The sequence below is a fragment of the Crinia signifera genome, chromosome 1 (genome assembly GCF_055691185.1).
Source record: "Crinia signifera chromosome 1, ASM5569118v1, whole genome shotgun sequence".
NCBI lineage: Eukaryota > Metazoa > Chordata > Amphibia > Anura > Myobatrachidae > Crinia > Crinia signifera.
In genome coordinates this window covers 447,171,353-447,191,253 of record NC_139217.1, presented here as the reverse complement: position 1 = coordinate 447,191,253, position 19,901 = coordinate 447,171,353, and the positions used below count along the sequence as shown (strand labels likewise).

The 19,901-nt window shown below is 46.7% G+C and overlaps 1 protein-coding gene across 2 annotated transcripts in view; it reads right to left on the bottom strand.

The window, feature by feature from the left end:
- The window catches only part of OXCT1 (3-oxoacid CoA-transferase 1), a 114,201-nt gene that overhangs the window by 83,320 nt on the left and 10,980 nt on the right, over positions 1–19,901 (bottom strand). For both annotated transcript variants that reach the window (XM_083154266.1, XM_083154274.1), the window contains exons 4-6: positions 8,254–8,389; positions 5,544–5,693; positions 810–916 (exon numbers count right to left, since the gene is read on the bottom strand). In XM_083154266.1, coding sequence (XP_083010392.1) covers positions 810–916; positions 5,544–5,693; positions 8,254–8,389 — 393 coding nt within the window. The remainder of the gene's footprint in view (positions 1–809; positions 917–5,543; positions 5,694–8,253; positions 8,390–19,901) is intronic.

The window sequence follows — 19,901 nt, the reverse complement described above, 5'->3', positions numbered from 1 at the left end:
CAACGTCCAATCACTTCTTTTACTGCTACGATGTGAAAATGGTTAAGGCGTATGTATTCTGTGCTTATGTGCGACACTAAAAGTAAAAAGCCCCATTAATAAAGGAAGGTAAATTATAAAAAAAAGCTTAGAAAAACGAGGTTTGAGTTACTTCAGACGAAAATAAGGAGACTTAGAAACGAGCTAATTAATATTTACAAGTACATCCGAGGCCAGTGTAACTTTGTATTAAGAAATATTTGAACCGGGATATGGTCACTAGGTTGACAAGCATTAGGTCAACATGCAGGAAAATTTTGGGGAGCCGACATGTGCAGGCAGGCGGCATTTCATGCCCTACCATCCACTAGGCCATGGTGGGAGAAGAAAATAGTGTGCGAGGGGACACGGTGCTACGTTTACCCCATGTTGACCTAATAACCCTGTCGACCTAGTTGTCTATCCAATGTTCCATACCCTTTGAACCAAGGGCAACTGAGGGGAAATGAGTTACCAATAGAACACGTTTCACCATCAGGATAGGAAGGGTTCTTTACTGTAAGGGTGAATAACCTGTACCATTCTCTACAAGAGGTGGTTATGGCAAACTCACAAAAACTATTTGAACAACTCTGAATCAGTCAGTATTTTGGGGAGGGGGGAATTGATCCAAGAAATTCTTCCAATTGTAATTTTTTAGGAAAGCTACATTGGCCACAGGCCCGCTGGTGCCGACAACTACAGGATCAATGGAATTACAATTTCGGAACGATGGGACTATAGTCGCCCACTTGCTGGCACATTATAGGGACGTGACAACGTAACCTTACCTGAACACAACATTCCCGGCACGATCCGCTTTCCAAGCTTTCACCAGGGCAAAGTCTCCCGTGATAGAGTTCTCCATAACAAAGTGACGCCCATTAAATTCTTTGACCTAGAAAAAGAAGGGTGAGAATGTTCAGTAAAGTTCTGTGCTTCGTAATACCCTAAACTAATAATATTCTACAAATAACAATACGTATTAAACATCTAAACACAGCAGTAGTGGAATATGTTAATACAGCATCTTGTCCCGGAACCCAACGTCATAATCAGGGCTGTTTCTAGAGGGGGCAAGCGGTGCAATCGAACGGGGTGCCGCACCTAACACCATGCGATTGCACAGCTTGTGCACGGACTGCTGACTTCTATTCCCACCGGGCCTGCAAGCTCCACATTCACCCGCAGGTTCCATCCCTGGGCGCCGCCGGTAGGGCTGACCTAAAGTTGCCAGCAGCTCCGGGTGCTCCCTCTAATCGTCCCTCCCACCCAACCCAGAGCCAGCCCTAGCATAAATGACGCCCTAGGCAAGATTTTGGCTGGTGCCCCCTAGCACCGCCACTAGTTCCGCCTCTGACCCTGCTCCCCTTTCCCAGCACCATCAACCCTCATCATAGCAGTCATCATTTTGGTGCTCCTACCCGCAATATTTAAATAGAAACAGTGCACACATTCGGTGCACAGCCCAAACAGGGGTGTGTTCTTGCTGGGAAGGGGCATGGCCACCCAATAGTACCCCCAATTCAAATTATGCCACACAGTAGTGCAACTTTATTCACATTATATCATGCAATGGTGTCCCTTATTCACGTTACATCACACAGTAGTACCGCTTTACCTTATGTACATTACTCCTCACATTATACACATTATACCCTTAGAAAAAAATCCTGAGAAAATATTGTATTTTAAGCACCTCCATGGCCACACTGCAACCCAGCACAAAGCAGTGTGTGCTGGGCAGAGGAGAAGATCTGCTTTCAATTAATACACTATTTCATATGCAGATACAGCCTCACTCACACACAGAATATAGGCATGCTGCATATCATTTTAATCAGCAGAAGCTGCTGATGCCCCTAGGCATTCCAAATGCCCTAGGCAATTGCCTAGTTTGCCTATGCCTAAGGCCGGCTCTGACCCAACCCCTAGTACTCCGCTCGGTGGGCGGAGTTACTCTAAATTGCATTGCCGCAGGCATTCTAATACAGGATTCTCCGTTTTCTCTCTCTCCAAAACCTAGAACATAGACTTCATGGCTGGAAGGTCAAAACGAGCATTAAGTTGCAATGGCAAGGTTGTCAGACAAAAGGTCGACAGGAGTTCTTCACGTCTTTATCCCAAATGTCGACACGGTCGACATGGACACCGTCAAAATGTACCGCTGTGCTCGGCACACTTTTCTATTCTCCCTCATCGCCCTAGTGGATGGTGGGGCATGAAATACCGCCTGTCGGCTCAAAAAAATAAAAAAGGTAAAAACTCATGTCGACTTTTTGACTGTTGACCTAATGCTTGTGTCAACCGTACAACTATGTTGACCTTTAGTGGTCGAGCCAATGCATGTCAACCTAGTCAGTTTTGCTAGCAAGAATCCTCAAAAATTCAGTGTACAATAGCAGGGATGGGGAACCTTCGGCCCTCCAGCTGTTGTTGAACTACACATCCCAGCATGCCCTGCAGCAGTTGTAACATGGCCACATAGCAAAAACTGTAACAAGGCATGCTGGGATGTGTAGTTCCACAACAGCTGGAGGGCTGAAGGTTCCCCGTCCCTGTGCAGAGAGATAAAGTACCAACCAATCAGCTCCTAACTGCCATGTTACAGGCTGGTTTGAAAAGAATTACAGTTAGAAGTTACTGGTTAGGACTGTACGTCTCTGCGAGATTTGATGCAGCTCCCCCCGGGGTCATTAAGTCAGCACCTGCTGTGTAGTCGGATAACGGAACAGTAACAAGTAAACTCCTGTCCCCCAAGATAAACACTCATCTGTGGATAAGTCAATGTGGGATGGCTTTGATTTGACATTTGTGTAGTGGAGACGAGGCTGGTTGCTGAGATATAAGTAACATAGGCTAGGGATGAGTGGAAAGAATGAAAGAAAATCACAGCTTGCATCCAGAATGATATGGCAGCTACATGTACCCTGACAGCAGTACATAAAGTATCTCCTACATTCATTTATAACAATTCAAAGCATCTCTTGATCTACCCAGTACAGACGTCTGTTCCTACAGCACCACCTAGTGGAGAAGCAAAGAACTGCATCACTGAATGCATAGGTTATAGGAAGGTTCTAAAAAGACTTATTATATTCTGCTCTTTATTCCTACTTTACTTTTTTTTTTCAAGGTTCAATGACTGAGGACACTACAGTAGTTATAATAAACCGGTTGTATTCCTATGAACGTAAGGTTTAAGCAAACAGCAAAGTGCCCACCTCCATTGTGATAAGAGACAGGTGCAGTGCCCAAAAACATCTGCATTCTGCTTTTTTTATTCTACCTACATTATCTGCTCATAGGATAGTGGCAATAAATGTATCACCTTCCCTTTTGTGACCCCTAAAGCCCCATACACCCTAGGCAAGGGGTGGCCGCCCGATCCTCGAGATCTACCAACAGTTCACATTTCCCAGGCCACCTAGCTGGTGCACAGGTGCAGTCATTACCAACGGTCCCATTTTTAAACTGCGTTCATTACTAACCGACACATTCTACTGATCTACAGGTGGTCTGGGAAAACATGGACTGCTGGTAGATCTTGGGGACTGGTTTGGCCACAATATGGTCCAAGATATCCCCCGTCATGTAGGTTGTATGGGGCTTAATTTAGGAGATTTGGACATATCCTTTGCCAAATACTCCACGCCCTAAATCTAATCTCCAATAGGCTGAAAGGGAAACTGGGAGATGAAGGATGGGGTCAAGGTTATGGTAACTGTTTATGCAGAATTCATGAATAATCATTCAATACATTATATTCATTTTGTTAGCGATCAAAGGGGCGGCAGAGCATCACAGCGAATAAATCAATAATAATATGCAATATCTAGTACTTTGGAGCCGTAATCTGCCGATTCTCTAGTTATTATGCCCAGCAGTTAGTGTATAATGTAATTGTGATCCCCCCCCCACTTTCCCACACCTCTGCCACGATCTCTTCCCGTGTATCTATGCCACCTGCCCGTCCATCTCTTTTTGAGATAAATATGGATAGGGGCATATTTCAGCGGCACCAGTAAATAGAGATTGACAGAACATTTCTTCTGTAAGTAGGCAGTGGGCTAGGAAGGTGGGTGTCATGGGTGGGCTGGCCCAGGGCAGTACTGGTACAGTGATTGCGAAAACCCCCAAAAATAGTGGGTCCCCGGGACAGCTCACTTACAAAAATAGGGGTCCTAACTGACCTTTTCTGGGTCCCAATGGAATAAAGCCTCCTCTATCCTTGCCCCCAACATGGCACATACAGAAGCCTCCTCCTCTCTCCCACGTGGCATATACCCTGAGCCAAGGGCCAGCCAGAGCCCTTCAGCATCTGCCGCTCCAGGCTCCCCCTCCCAGCCAGTGACTTCTGCGTTGCCGTGTTCCCACGATCATGCCATCCCCTCCGCTGCCGGCAGTGCTAACACCCAGGAGCCCGTGTCCATCTTGCCCTGCCCGACCAATCCGCGCCAGGCTCGTCTTAGAGGACCTGCCTAATTTTTAAAAAGCGAGTCCCTGCTCAGTATATGCGGGTAAAATATGTGCTATAGCGAACCCAGTGGCACCAGCGAGAGCTACTAGTAGATGTGGGAAGGAAAGTGCCACCGTCTGTCTCTAACTGAGCATGTCAGGGACAGACGATGTGGAGGATTATATAATAGATATGGATTTTTACAAACGCATTTAAAGAGAGAATTGCTGCCTTTTCAACACCCATATAATGGTTGGGGCTAATGGTTACTTTTATTTTTACAAACTGGAACAGAGATGGTTTAAAGAATAATTACCAATAAGAAAGTGCACAAATAATAAAAGGGGTAGGTACAAATTCTAGATGTTACTTCAGTTCCGATTGGTTGCCATGGGCCAATGCTCCTCTGGCTCACTTCTCCTCCCTTATCACTGCGTCACACAACTACCCCAAAGTGTCTGATGCCCCATCCAGGCAGCACGGACAGGATAATGGGTAGCATTACTGCCTCACAGGACTGAGGTCATGGGTTTGATCCCCACCATGCCCCTTACTGTGTGGAGCTTCTGGGGGTTTCCCTGGGTACTCCGGTTTCCCCCACCACAATCCCCAAAAAATATACAGGTCGGTTAATTGACACCCAACAAAGTAACCCCTAGAATGTCTGTGTGTGCGTGTACATGTGGTAGGGAATATAGATTGTAAGCTCTATTAGGGCAGGGACTTAAGTGTATGTTCAAATTGTCTCTGTAAAGCGCTGCAAAATATGTGCGCTATATAAATAACTGTTAATAAATAAAATAAATACATTTTATTGTCCAGAACAGATTTCAAAATCACACTTGTTCTCAGCCACCTGAACAGTAAAATATACCAAGCAGTCCACAAGAGGGCAGCAGAGCACCTTAGGTATTTTGCTGCAGCATTGCCGCATGAACTTCTAATTATTTGCAGAATAGAAGGGAACAAACATTACAGAAGTTGTTGTGTATACTATGCTCTTAGTAATGTCACAGCATATACGAAGCTGAGTGAACACAATATTGAGAAATAGACTTTTTTTTACCTCTTTAGGCGGGCTGGAAATACCGATGCTGCCATCTTTATTATATTTTATAGGCGCTCCCCCTTCTTGGATTAATGTGCCGTAGCCTGTGGCTGTATAGAACGCTGGAATGCCGGCGCCGCCAGCTCTAACTTTTTCAGCAAGCGTTCCCTGGAGCGGAAAGAAAGACATTTGCCATGAAACATTTGCTTTTCTGGAATGACAATATAATGTTTCTCTGGCAGATTCACAATAAAAAAACATTGGGCTGGTAAAATTGCATTTTCCCAATGTGTTTGTGGCCAGGTTTATTAATGTATGCCGCTGGCTGGCAATAGCTTGACATATGTTTGGTTAAATGCTGTTATATATTGGAGCGCAGGATGCCCTTGCTTAGAAGGTCACGCATCCCATATGGTGCATTAGAAACAGGCGTCTGGCTTCTTTGCTGTGCGATTGCTGTTTTCCTCAAGGAGACGATAAAGTGACACATTTAGTACATTAAGACGGCAGTTCTGAAGGATTTCTGCATGCAGGCGATGTAGGAGGAGTGACAATGAGAATTTTTTACCTCAGAAAAAAGGTAGAATTAAGGGTGATGTGCTCTTAGGGCCTTATTCTAGTTCACTCTGTCTGACAAAATCCTTCTTAGATGGACAAAACCATGTGCACTGCAGGTGGGGCAGATGTTAGATGTTAGATGTTAGATGGGTAGAGTTTTACTTCAAAGTGAGATCTATATTGCAGTGTAAAAATAAAGCAGCTAGTATTTACCCTGCACAGAAACAAAATAACTCACCCAAATCTAATTCTCCCTGCACAAATTACATATGCCCCACCTGCAGTGCACATGGTTTTGTCCATCTAAGAAGGATTTTGTCAGAAAGAGTGAACTAGAATAAGGCCCTTAGTCATTTGTCTGTGTTATTCGCTGCATACTGTCACGCTCCTGCCACACACACACTTCACAGATTTTACAATAAAACCTTCGGAAGGTTGTAACAATTTAAGAGTAATCGTCAAAGCGTACTAATGCAAGCAATACATCAGCCAGACAATTCCCCGATTCCGATCATCGCCAGACATCGATTATCTGTCGAGGAATCTGCAAAACCCAGAATGTTAAAATTCCTGGACTCCTCGGTCACAATCATTTTTTAGTTGGATTTGGCAAAATGAGAATCTGCAGCAGGTTGGATTTCCCCGATTGCGGAACCCAGGTATCGGAAGAATGAGGAATTCCCTGATACTCTGCTGCTGTAGGGATGGGGCTTATGTCCCCATTTTTAAGATAATGGACTAGATTTGTTTTTCTTCACAAATATTATTCTGATCACTCTGTATATATAAAGGTATTTCTCCTGATCTCAGGAAAAAGTGTCTCTTCTAGATTGGATGACGGTAATATATATAGTTTTTTTTCACCTATGAGTGTGAAGCCTTCTGGGAAAAAAGAACAAAGAAGACCGAAACATCTTATATTTAAAGGCTCTACAGATTCAAAAGCATAATTACAATAAAGGTCACAATAACAGTATTACTTACTGTATGGAAAATTATTTATTTATTTTTAGAACCATTTTCTTCAAAACCGTGTTCGGCCTTCACTGCCTATTCTGGAGTCACAGAACGATTGGTTAGAGACACAGAAGCGCTGAAGATTTGAAGCCATTTTACAAACATGGCGCCACATAAACCACAAGGCCCACTCAAAGTGGAGTGTAGGCCACCTGTTATTATGCCTGCATTAGGTGTATGGAAATAAATAGGCAAATTTGTGTATGCATCCGTACCTCCCTATAGCAATCATTACTAATCAGGGGCGTAACTATAGCACCGCAGCCCCCGCGACTGCGGGGGGGGCGCTATGCATGTGCGGGCGCCGGGGGCTGCAGTGCTATAGTTGCGTTACACCCCGCCGCCCGCCGCACCATCCCCAGTCTTTACCTGTGCAGGTGGGGGGGACGCTGCGAGGCGGCTGGGGGGACGGACGCTGCGGGGGACACAGCTGCGGCAATTACTTACAGCTGAGCCGGGCAGGGGGAGCTGGGAGCTGTCTGTACTGAAGAAGAAAAAAAAGCCCATACAATGAATGGGCAGCCTGTGATTGGCTGCTGAGCGCTCTCTCAGCCAATTGCTGACTGGCTGAGAGAGCGCTCAGCCAATCACAGGCTGCCCATTCATTGTATGGGCTTTTTTTTTTCCCTTCCGTACTGACAGCTCCCGGCTCCCCCTGCCCGGCTCAGCTGTAAGTAATTGCCGCCTCTGTGTCCCCCGCAGCGTCCGTCCCCCCCACCTGCATTGACGGCTACCTGGGCGCCCTCCCTTTAACGGCGGGGGGCGCCCAAAATGTAGTTACGCCACTGTTACTAATTATGACCTTAGTTAGCGCAACCCTTGGCTAACTGAATTTGGGCCAAAGAGAACATTGGTCAATATTTTTGCATACAGGGTAAACACTGGCTGCTTTTGCATGCGGCACACAAATGCTGAACAGCTTTATTTAGATTGGAGTTTGTGGTCGCCCCTCCCAAATCTAAATCTTTTTTTTTTTTTTTTATTATTATTCAATAATTTTTATTATGAACACTATGATCTGATGTCTTACTTGCAAAAGAACATGAAAAATAAAACCCGGGCAAATTATGAAGTGTGCTGGGAACAGAGAGTCCGTTACGGTTATGGCAAAGCAAGTGGAGAGCTGTGTGAGCTGTGTTAAGCCGGTACGTACCTGTGGCACCAGCTCCACTTCCAGCTCTCCTTGTAAATATTGTCTTTCAAACTCGGCATTCTCCCCAACATACGATGCCACCATGCGCTTTATCTGCTTGGTCTTCAGCAGTAACCCCAAGCCAAAGTCATCAACACTGCGGTAAGAGAAGAGAAACAGTGAGAGGGCAGAAGTAGCACTAAATAGCCAAAATAAAGTCATACTAATATGGAAATAAAAAATGTCAACTGTAACTAAAGAGATAATAGATTTACAGACATGCTACAGTACCTTGTAAGCCATGCAGGGACATTACATGAAGTTATGTATTACCAGATTAGAGGAGCACATGTCTGCTCAGGGTATACGATGACATTATGTTGGCAGTGCAGTGGTATTTGGGTACAGCTCCGTACAAAAACAAAGGTGCTGTTGCCTGTCTGCCTACTGTAATGTGTCTAATAAGTAGAGACAGGATTATATGCATTTGCATATGCATATTTTGCACATTCTCACTGGTTATTGCATATTTTACCTAAAATCTAGTGATGGTGCATATTTTAGGCCCCGTCCCCTTCCCACCGGCGAGTCACAGCACTGTTTTGCCCTGCTGCTGCTGGCCAGGTAGTGGTAGAGTGTGCAGGTTGGGGCAATATGTGTGCAGTGTGGGGAACCTTGGATGTACGATATGTTTGACACTGCTCTAGGATGCCAATCCATGTTGATAAAAGTCAGTTGGGACGGATGCCATTACAAAGCTCCTGAACCTTTGCCTGCCCCTGGCCTGGGACTTTACACCAAGAGACAGACTTCTACAGCAGAGGAGACGGGCGGAAGGGTTGTGACATCACGTGGCGCGATGGAAATGCCACAGTAAGTATGCAGCACAGGGAGGAAGCCTTCCCCCGTGCCGCCCTCAAACGCTATGCTGACATTTGATCCATTGGCGCTGGAGATGAGGGTCCCTGTAGTTGATGCAAGAAGAGCTTTGGACGCTGCAGTGCTAGACATCTGCAGATGCTGTGGGCCTATTTTTGAGGTTTATTTGCAACTAATTGTATGCTGATTTTTAAATAAATAAGTTCAAAATTACTTTTTTTATTATTTAATGTAGCATATTTTAACACTTTTCATGCATATTTTAAGTATTTTTCATGCATATTTGCATGCATATTTCAAGCTTTTTATGTTGCATATAATAGTGTCTCTACTAATAAGTAACTATAGCGTTACTAGTGATGTACCACAAGGGGGCAGCACTGGACATTACATTGATCACTACTCTTATAAACTAAAGACAGCCTAGACTGGCAAAGTGACTTTGGGTTATTACCTTGGAGCAGGGCAGTAACACACTACAGAAATGCAATATAATTACAGGTATATATATATATATATAATACTGCAGAGACATTTAAAGGAGAAAAATCCTAAAACATGGTTCAAACTATGAAGCCCATATATAAATGGGTTTTACTATTTGCAGACATTGATGACCCCGCTGACAGCCTGCTGAACGGATTACGGGCCAGATGTATCAAGCATCAAAAAGTGATAAAATGGTGGATGATAAACAACCAGCCAATCAGCTCCTAATTGCCATGCTGCAGGCTCGGTTCGAATCACAGGTAGGAGCGGATTGGCTGGTTGTTTATCAGCCGCCACTTTGGCTATTAATTCTGGATGCCTACAGAGCGCTGAGTGGAGCTGTTGGGAGCAGTTGCAGTTAGTCTGGGGACGTCTTTTATACAGGAACCAGCTGTAGCTCTGACCCCTAAGCCAAGCCTGTCTCTTCCCCACACCACTCTGACACATACACGATTAGGAATCCCTGCACCCATAAAAATTTCTTATTCGCTGTGCTGAAAAATGAGTGAAAAACATGGAGAGGTCAAGGACGAGTGAGAAACAATGGGGCAGAGAGGACATGGGTGGGGGAAATGGAGAGCAACGAGGGGTTAGGAAGAAACATACACTTGCAGGGTGGGGGTAGAGTGAGAGGGAGACAACGGAGGGATGTACAGGTGGAGCCAAATCCCATGGTGGGCGGGGTTAGTTAGGAGGCCTCCTCTCAGTGGCTGCCCTGCTTAGTAGTGCCATGACCAGCAGTTCCTGGATTGCTGGGTATGCCCTCAGCATGATGAAGACAAGGGTGTAAGTCGCTGGGGCAGCTTTCCCATGAGGCCATGCCCACTGACCTTTATCAGGAGAGGACAAAGAAGTTGAGAAGCACGATGCTATTACTGGTAATAAACCCCAGAGTTTCACACTCATCAAGCGGTCATAGTCTGGGCGCCCTGGCACCATAATCACTTTGGTAATCAGGTGCAGTTACACATCTGCACAACTCTGCACAGCCCAGGATTGCTGCGGAACGCTCTCTTGGAACTTTGCTCACATGGGAACCAGTGGCGTAACTATACATTTTTCTGCGTGTACTCACATGGTAGCGATGTTTGCCTAATGTGCAGTTCTGTGCATGTGCGTGTGCTTAATACAAACAGGCAGTTCGCTGTCCCATTGCACCCAGTAGTGCGGGCGTGGAGCGGCGGCGATCACCAGATGTCTGCTGCCCACCCTGTCCTCGCAGATGGTACACGCAAAGCTAAGACACCGGAGAGTGTCTTAGTTTTGCGTGCACGTTCTACATCATTCGATGGTCGAATTATTTGGTCCTCGCCCCTAGGATGCAAATGGATGTTTATGCAAAACCTCCATTCACAGCCGTGTTGTTGAATTTGGCATGCGAGGGGGGGGGGGGGGGTGCATTGTGAACGGCAGACGGGCTTAAAATCACACGCAGCACTGTGAAAGTTTGCAGTGTTGCGTGTGAACCAGAATAAGGTCCCATGTCCCCAGTAGTGCCAGTTACTGATCATGTCCCCAGTAGTGCCAGTTACTGATCATGTCCCCAGCAGTGCCAGTTACTGATCATGTCCCCCAGCAGTGCCAGATCATGTCCCCAGCAGTGCCAGATCATGTCCCTAGCAGTGCCAGTTACAGATCATGTCCCCAGTAGTGCCAGTTACATATCATGTCCCCCAGTAGTGCCAGTTACAGATCATGTCCCCAGCAGTGCCAGTTACAGATCATGTCCTCAGTAGTACCAGTTACCGATCATGACCCCAGTAGTACTAGTTACTGATCATGTCCCCAGTAGTGCCAGTTACATATCATGTCCCCAGTAGTGCCAGTTACTGATCATGTCCCCAGTAGTGCCAGTTACTGATCATGTCCCCAGTAGTGCCAGTTACAGATCATGTCCCCAGCAGTGCCAGTTACAGATCATGTCCCCAGTAGTGCCAGTTACAGATCATGTCCCCCAGTAGTGCCAGTTACAGATCATGTCCCCAGTAGTGCTGGTAAAGATGTCCCCAGTAGTGCCAGTTACAGATCATGTCCCCAGTAGTACCAGTTACTGATCATGTCCCCAGTAGTGCCAGTTACAGATCATGTCCCCAGTAGTACTAGTTACTGATCATGTCCCCAGTAGTACTAGTTACTGATCATGTCCCCAGTAGTGCCAGTTACTGATCATGTCCCCAGTAGTACTAGTTACTGATCATGTCCCCAGTAGTACCAGTTACATATCATGCCCCCTGTAGTACTAGTTACTGATCATGTCCCCAGTAGTACCAGTTACATATCATGCCCCCAGCAGTGCCAGTTACAGAGGATTCAGTATTGAATCCCGGCGGTCGGGATCCCGGCGTTCAGAATCCCGACGCCGGAATCCCGACAGCCGAAATGCCGACAAGGGGGGACGTGGATCGCACCCCCTTGCGGGCTCGCTGCGCTCGCCACGCAGCGGGCCCGGTGCCTCGCTACGCTCGGCACGCTATTTTATTCTCCCTCCAGGGGTGTCGTGGACACCCCAGGAGGGAGAAAGTGTCGGCATTTCGGCGGTCGGGATTCCGGCGTCGGGATTCTGAACGCCGGGATCTTAACTGCATCCCGTTACAGATCATGTCCCCAGTAGTACTAGTTACTGATCATGTCCCCAGTAGTACCAGTTACATATCATGCCCCCAGTAGTACCAGTTACATATCATGCCCCCAGTAGTACCAGTTACTGATCATGTCCACAGTAGTACCAGTTACTGATCATGTCCCCAGTAGTACCAGTTACTGATCATGTCCCCAGTAGTGCTTTTTGCAAAAAAAAAAGTTGCCAAACTGACTTTTATTCTGCATTGTAAGTGCCTAGCTGTGCCCAGATATCGCATTGCCTGTAAATCATACATGCCCACTGTCCCAAAAATGTTTACAGACTCAGAGGAAAACGGATTTCAGAGGAAAGTCTCCACACTGCTGGAAAGTCTCCACACTGCTGGAAAGTCTCCACACTGCTGGAAAGTCTCCACGCTGCTGGAAAGTTGGGGCTGGACATCAGGCATTATTGGCTTAATTCACTATGAAACACATCTCCACCCCAACAATTGTAAAGCCTGGAACCCGGGCAAGTTATCACAGAAAGGTGGGGCCTTAGAATCATATGGGGCACCTGGGCCATTCTTTCTTGGAACTCTCAGGGGGAATTTTACTAAGATGGGAGTTCTACTTCACATGTGTTGTTGTTATAGGCAACCAATCAGATACTAATATCTTCTAGAAGGTGCTAAATAAATAAGTAGATTTTGTGAAATAGAACTCCCATGACAAAGTCTCCCCTCAGAGAACTACCCAAAGTCTGCATGCAAGCATTACATTAAGTTACAAATAAGTACTGTGGACCAATGCTGACTGTGACCCAATGCTGACTGTGACCCAATGCTGACAGCTTATAATAGAAAGGTAAACATTTGCCTATCATCCAAGTGATCGGTCAATAGCAGGGACAGGAGAACTGTTGGGAGAGGTTAATGTTTAAACAGCTGACCGAGAAAGTGCTGTTTAGCGGTCACAGAATTCTGACATGACACACATTGCCGGCCAGTCATGTGCACACATCCATTCTCGCCAATTATAGGATGTAAGGAAAGTTGAAGGTTCGGTTTATCAGCTTCTGACCTCCTGCATCATCTCTTTGCTGATGACCCTCAGATCTACTGTCCCTCTCCTGTCCTTTCTCCTCCTCTCCTCACTCCAACTGTCTCTCCACTATCTCTTCCCGAATGGTCTGACTAGTCCAAGGGACAAGTCGGACCAGATTTCGCTGAGAGAGCTCTGCCCCATCCCGCCGCAGTGCCGCTACGTGCTACCACAGTGGTGGGGGAAAGAAGGGGGGGCTCTCAGAGGCAGAGTGGGGAGGGCGCTTCCTACAGGCTATAGGCGACTGTCACACACCTACCGATCGGATGTGATACATCACAGGTGCTAAAAAGCATCCACGATGTGTCGCTGATGCATGTGATCCGGCAGATCATATGTGATCATATGTGCTGCACATATGAGTTGTAGGCTCCGATCCGATGCGTCGGATGTCAATCACATCCGATTTGGCCTATTTTCATCTGATATATTGGCCCAATTCGGTGAAGTCGGATGAAAACAGGTGAAATTGGACCGGTGTATGGGGCTCTTGAAACAGAACAGAGCTGATGGGTCTGCCCAGGGTTTCTGCGCAGAGCAAAAACATCGGTGGAGGGGCCGAATTCGCTGCTCAACAAGCATATCTGAATTGGCCCTTTGGCGCCTCTCAAAGGCCTGCCATTTCTATTTTTACACTGGTAAATAATCACAGTGCAGGTTTATTACTATCTGAGGAAACCATGTGCAGCTCTCCATGTGCAGCTCTCCATGTGCAGCTCTCCATGTGCAGCTGGCCAGATCCCTGCAGCCATGCTCAGTGCATAAAGCAGGGTTGTGTTACAGAACAATGTCTGTACTTGGAATGCCCAGACCATATAGATAGAAAGCCGGGGTAATCCTATCCACACTACTGTGTAATGAAGCCCGGCCATTTATAGCCCTGTCACAGGTTCTCCTTATGCAGAGCACTATAGACCAGTGCTAACTTGTAATCTTGCATTAGCTGGGAGAAAACAAGGTCAGGGAAGGATTTTCCTTGAGCAGTGTGTAAAGTACTGTAGACCAATCACTGGACAAAGCATGCTCCACCCTAGATTTAAGGGCCCCATACACTAGTGTGACTTGTCCTAAAACAAGTCGGACGAGTTTGCCCTTGAGAGCCCTCCGGCAGCTACCTGGGAGGATCGCTTACGATTCGGTACTTGGTGTGCCATTTTTACATGCAATAAACATGTAATATCCCCCGATGATATGCAGCATCAGCGGGAGGGGGCAGCGGCAGCTGGGAGCTCGTAGCGGTATTTGCCGGGTGGCGGGAAACAGCTGCTAAAGTTGAAAGCATATTTTGAAAAGACTGGCCGGACGCTGATTGGCTGAATTCTTTCAGCCAATCAGTATCCAGTCAATATTTTCAAAATATTTTTTCAAATTCAGCAGCGCTTCCCGCCACCCCGCAAATACCTCTACGAGCTCCCAGCCGCAGCTGCCTGGACCCCACGGACCGGACCCCACTGCTGCACATGCTTCACCACTGGCACACACCTACGGATTGGACCGACACATCGCGGGTGTATCACTGATGGGTCCGATTCGATAGATTTAATGTGCAGCCCATCAAACCTCCCCACACCGAACTGATGCGCACGGGACCGTGCATCAGGTTGGAGGGGATGACAAACACATCCGATTTTGGGATGATTTTTTGGCCCGATCCATCTGGATCTGGCGAAATAGGCCCAAATCGGACAAATGTATGGGCAGATTTGCTTTTTAGAACATACTACTGTAGCTCCCAGCCCATCAAAATGATGGAATAATATACCAGCGATGTCAGTGCCGACCACCTGCATGCAAAACACTTGAATACCCCCCATACAGATGAAGATCACCATCAGCCTTTTATTATAGATGACAGTAAAGTGAATTTGACTCGATGCCCTATTAAAAAAAATTTTTTTGCTATACAATCACTACTCTTCCTATGGGAGCCAGCTGCAAACACGTCGAATAGTTATGTTGGCGACATCGTCTGCAATCATCAGAAACCATGTTACCAGACACCACGCCAGGGCGATTTGCACACTCCTGCGGTGGTAAGCGACGGACATTCGTCTGGCCTGTATGAAACATAGAAACATAGAATTTGACGGCAGATAAGAACCACTTGGCCCATCTAGTCTGCCCCTGCACACAGGGCTGGCAACAGAAATCTTGGGGCCCTGTACACTGATATATCTGGGCCCCCCCCCCCATGGCCCACCTCCCCACCTATACTTTGAGAATCCAGGGCCCTTTGTTTCAGCAGCATTGTCTGTGGCAATGCTAACCTTTGTTTTGAACCCATGCTATATCTGATTCTTCTTTGAAGGCAACCCCAATAAACTTGGCGACCTATGACCAGCAATGTTACTTACTGTAAACTTCAATTCTCTTCTCCGAAAGTCCCATAACTCCTGCTGTGGCGAGAAGGCAGGGCACAGGAGCAGATGACATGGGGTGCCGCGCATGCGCAATAAGTAAGGCCGTCCATCAGGGCTGTTTCTCCACAATTTGGCTCCCAGTGCGAACAGTTAAAAATCCCCCCCATAATTTTGTCACAGAGCAAAAAAGGCATCGCAAGAAAAAAAAAATTCCTTCCACCCCACTTTTGCAACCTGCATGTCCAGACATTGGATACCACAGGAATGGTCGCTGCCATGCTTAAATTGGTTGGCTGAAGGCCTCGCAGTGACATAAAACCATGTAGGCCCACACGGTGACCCAGTAAACCTCCCAAACAGTGTCAGGCTACTTATAGCAATATAAACTGTTTAATAGTAATGCCTATTACACACTATACCATGCGGCGTAATGCCCATTACACCACACACTGTAATGTCCATTACACATTATTCTGCACACCATAATGCCTGTTACACATTATACCGCACACGTAATGCCTATTAGATATGCCCCACACTGTAATGCCCATTACACATAATGCCATACACTATAAAGCCCATTACATATTATACCACATGCTCTAATGCCAATAACATATTATGCCACGCACCACGCTTGCCTACATGCTTTTTGCCTGCCAGTAGTTACATGCTCATTGTAAGGGGTTTCTAGCTCTCTGTAGTGCCGTTTATTTCCTTAATTTTCCCTGTAGTGCTGCTTTTATCCATAGAGACCCCTGTAGTGCCTTATTTTTCCTTAATGCCCCCTGGTAGTGCAACTTCTATTCATGCAAAAAAATGAAAAAACACTAAAGTTTTTTAACACATTTTATCGTCTGTTTTTATCTTGTATACCATATGGAATAATTTTTTTATGGAGTTCACTGGTTGTGGAGAATATCCTTACTTGGAAAAGACCAAAGAAACCGCTCTGTGCCTATAGGGCCTCATACAGAGGTGAGTGTCGGTCTATCAGACGTGTTGATGTGGTTTTTGGGAGTGAATCTAAAGTGTCAAGTGATTTACCAGAGGACCTTAACCCTGCTTTAAAGATACCCTTACATGAAAATAGGGCCTTTTTATCAGGTCAGTAATATCCACATTGGGCTTACGAAAAAGAGCGTGAGGCCAGAGGAGGAGTGAAGGGAGATTGTCCTTGGAATCACATAAAAGATACCTTTATGTGCATACAGGGACCCCTACGGAGGTCAGTAAAAGGCCCCATCCTGTCTAGACAGTGTCCAAAGACATCAGTCAAACCAGGAAAATCATCTAGCAAGTTCTATCCAAAATAATTTTTAGGGACAGCGCTGAAGTGTTTTTTCATTTTTTTGCATTGTACTTTATAGGTGGGAGTGTGGTGACCCACAGAAATTACACACAGCAGCAGCCCCGGGCGCAATTATCCATCTGTCGAACCCATTTTCTTTGTTGTATTATCCAACTTCTATTCATAATGCCCCCTGTAGTGCTCACTCACCGCCAATCACTGCAGCTGCTTCTGTTTTGATCACTGAAGGGAGGACTCGGGAGAGCAGAGCGCAATGTTCTCCAACCCTTGCTTCCTTTCCTTGAAAAAGCTGGAGACCACCAGCTATGCGTGGCGTGCCTCTGCACATACAGTAGCGCCTGATCGCAGTCATCGGCGCCGCAGTGACCACACAGCACGGGGACAATGCAGCGGGAGCAGTCTGCGAGGGGGGAGGGGTTACAGGTTGTTGTCCCCCTACCGTCCATGCACAGGGCAGATGGGACACCGTCACGCCAGGCAGCCGACTCAGGTTAGGATTGCTGAGCGGCTGCGGGCGGTGCGGTCTGCACACAGACACACACAGGACTCGAGACGCAGCACCTGGTGCGTGGCACTGCTCTGTGTGCCACGTGCCGGGTGCTGCGTCTCGAGTCCTGTGGGGGACAACAACCTGTAAACCCCCCCCCCCCCCCCTCCCGGACTGCTCCCGCTGCAGTGTCCCCCTGCTGCACGGTCACCGCGGCGCTGAGATTCAGCGTCCACAAACAGACAGGTGGTGGCACACAAACTAGACGGGCTGCATGAAAGGTAATACAGCTTACAGACGGGTCCCGGCCGCGGCCAGGCTCTGGGGCCCTTCAGTTTGCCGGGGCCCATCACACTTGACCCCCTTGACCCCCCCTGTCGCCGGGCCTGTATGCACAGCCAACCAGGCTTCCACCGCTAGTGAGCTATGTTGCACAAATTAAGGAAGTGTATGGGCAATCGGGTTCAGCGAAAGTCGTTCCTTAAATCTAGAGTATGGGTGATTGGGTTGACCTTTTGCTTGTGTCGACATTTTGACCAAGCGACCTTATGCATGTCAACCCTTTTCACGTGTCGACCTAGACCTGCATACCCAAATGGGCGCGATTGACTGTCTCTCCAGTGTGTAGCCAGCTTTAGAATGAAAGTGTATAGGAGACAGGTTCTCCTATGCGCGCACAGTTATCTGACAATACATCGCCGGGTACCTGCACAACCATTGCTTATTATGCAGAAAGTAAGCAGACAATCGGCAGTTAAATCATTTAACTCCATAATACACACATTTCAGTACAGCATTCATTAGTGCTTCGGAAAGGTCACAGACACCGAGCGACATATACCCTGAATCTCAGGGTCCATCAGAATGCGGTAAACAAGGTGGGAGGTTGCTGGGTTTGGGAAAAGCCCCCCAAAACCTCAGGTAGTAACCCCCTTAGACTTCCCCTGTACATAGAAGCAGCATGAACGGACTGTGGCCCCATCTCCCGCACAGACTCAGAGCGTCTCAATAGAAGATCCTCTACATACCCATGTGACACATGTCATATTTTAAATGTATATTTTGCAGGGGATGCCCTACACCCGGCACCAGCTCTGTAAAGGGGCCTACACAGGGGGAGATTTGCTTTACGTTCTGTGCGATGCTAGATTACTCAGAACACTCAGCACACAGCGATGTGTCAGCAATGTGTGCCGAGTCATCTGTCAGGGCCAGCAATGTTCTCCGGTGAGAACACTGGTCCTGATCAGCCATTTAGATTAATATCCAGCATAGAGGAGCATCGCTATCACTATGGCCCCTACACACGGAGCGATGTAGGGGCATTTTTTAATTGATATAGTCAGATCGCTTAGAAAATGCCCTGAAATCGCCCCGTGTGTAGGGCCCTTAACTAGTATTACATGTACACCTGGCCTTGAAAAAGCTCACTGCGAAACGCGCGTTGGCGTTTCACGTGAGCGGGAGGGGGGGGGGACACTGGGTTAAATGTGTATAATTTGTTTACGCTGCAACACTTGTATCACTCCGTTGGGTGACAACTATTGACTGCTGGTGCGCACGACATAAAGATGAGGAGCAAAGTTAGCCTTTTTCTAGTATATTATATTTTGCTAAGGGCCTTTAAAATTACATTTCAAGAACTGAAATAGTAGCTGTGTATCTATCGCTAAACTCACTCGTTTATCTTATCACTTATCTCCTACTGTATCTGCCTGAGCCTCATTAAGAGCTAATGCTCAGACAAGGTAGTAAATCATTGATAAAACACTATACAGTAGTTCACTGTGTCACAAGGATTCAGTGTATGGTTCATTAGCTCACAGCTGAAAGTGCCTCAGGTAGGGTTCAGAGACCACTGTGGCGTTAATACTACATCTGTTATTTTATCATTGGTTAAATATACTGATTAAAAACGAATTAACTACTTAAAACACATGCAAAAAAAAAAACATACAGTAAGGCCAGATACAAAGCTGGTAGAACAAAACAAAAACAAAAAGTAACATTGGAACTGAAATAAACCGTGTTGCATTGCAAGGGGAGCAAATACATTTATTTGACTTTGTTTTTGCATGCAGGGTAAATACCGGCTGTTTTTGCATGTAGCACAATATTGCCAGCGCTTGTAAATGACATAGTCTCCAAGCACGGTCAAATCGGCTCTTCCCATGAAGTAAACGGGATCTGGGGTTGGATGGCCAGAGTTAAGCCTCATACACACTAGGCCATTGGTTCCCAAACAGTTTTGAATCAACGCTCCCTAGAGCATCAAAAAAACTTCAAGGCAGCCCTAGGACAAACCAAGGTTTTTCCCTCATGGACCCAGGTCAGCGATGGTGTAATACAGTAGGTGTTAACCCGTGTCCCTTTACATGGGACTTCTACCCAGGTCCTGACCAGGGTAGAACACAGGCAGGACCTGGGTAGTGGGCAGTGTAAACGGGTATGCCAGTTCATCCGACCCGGCTCTCGTTTA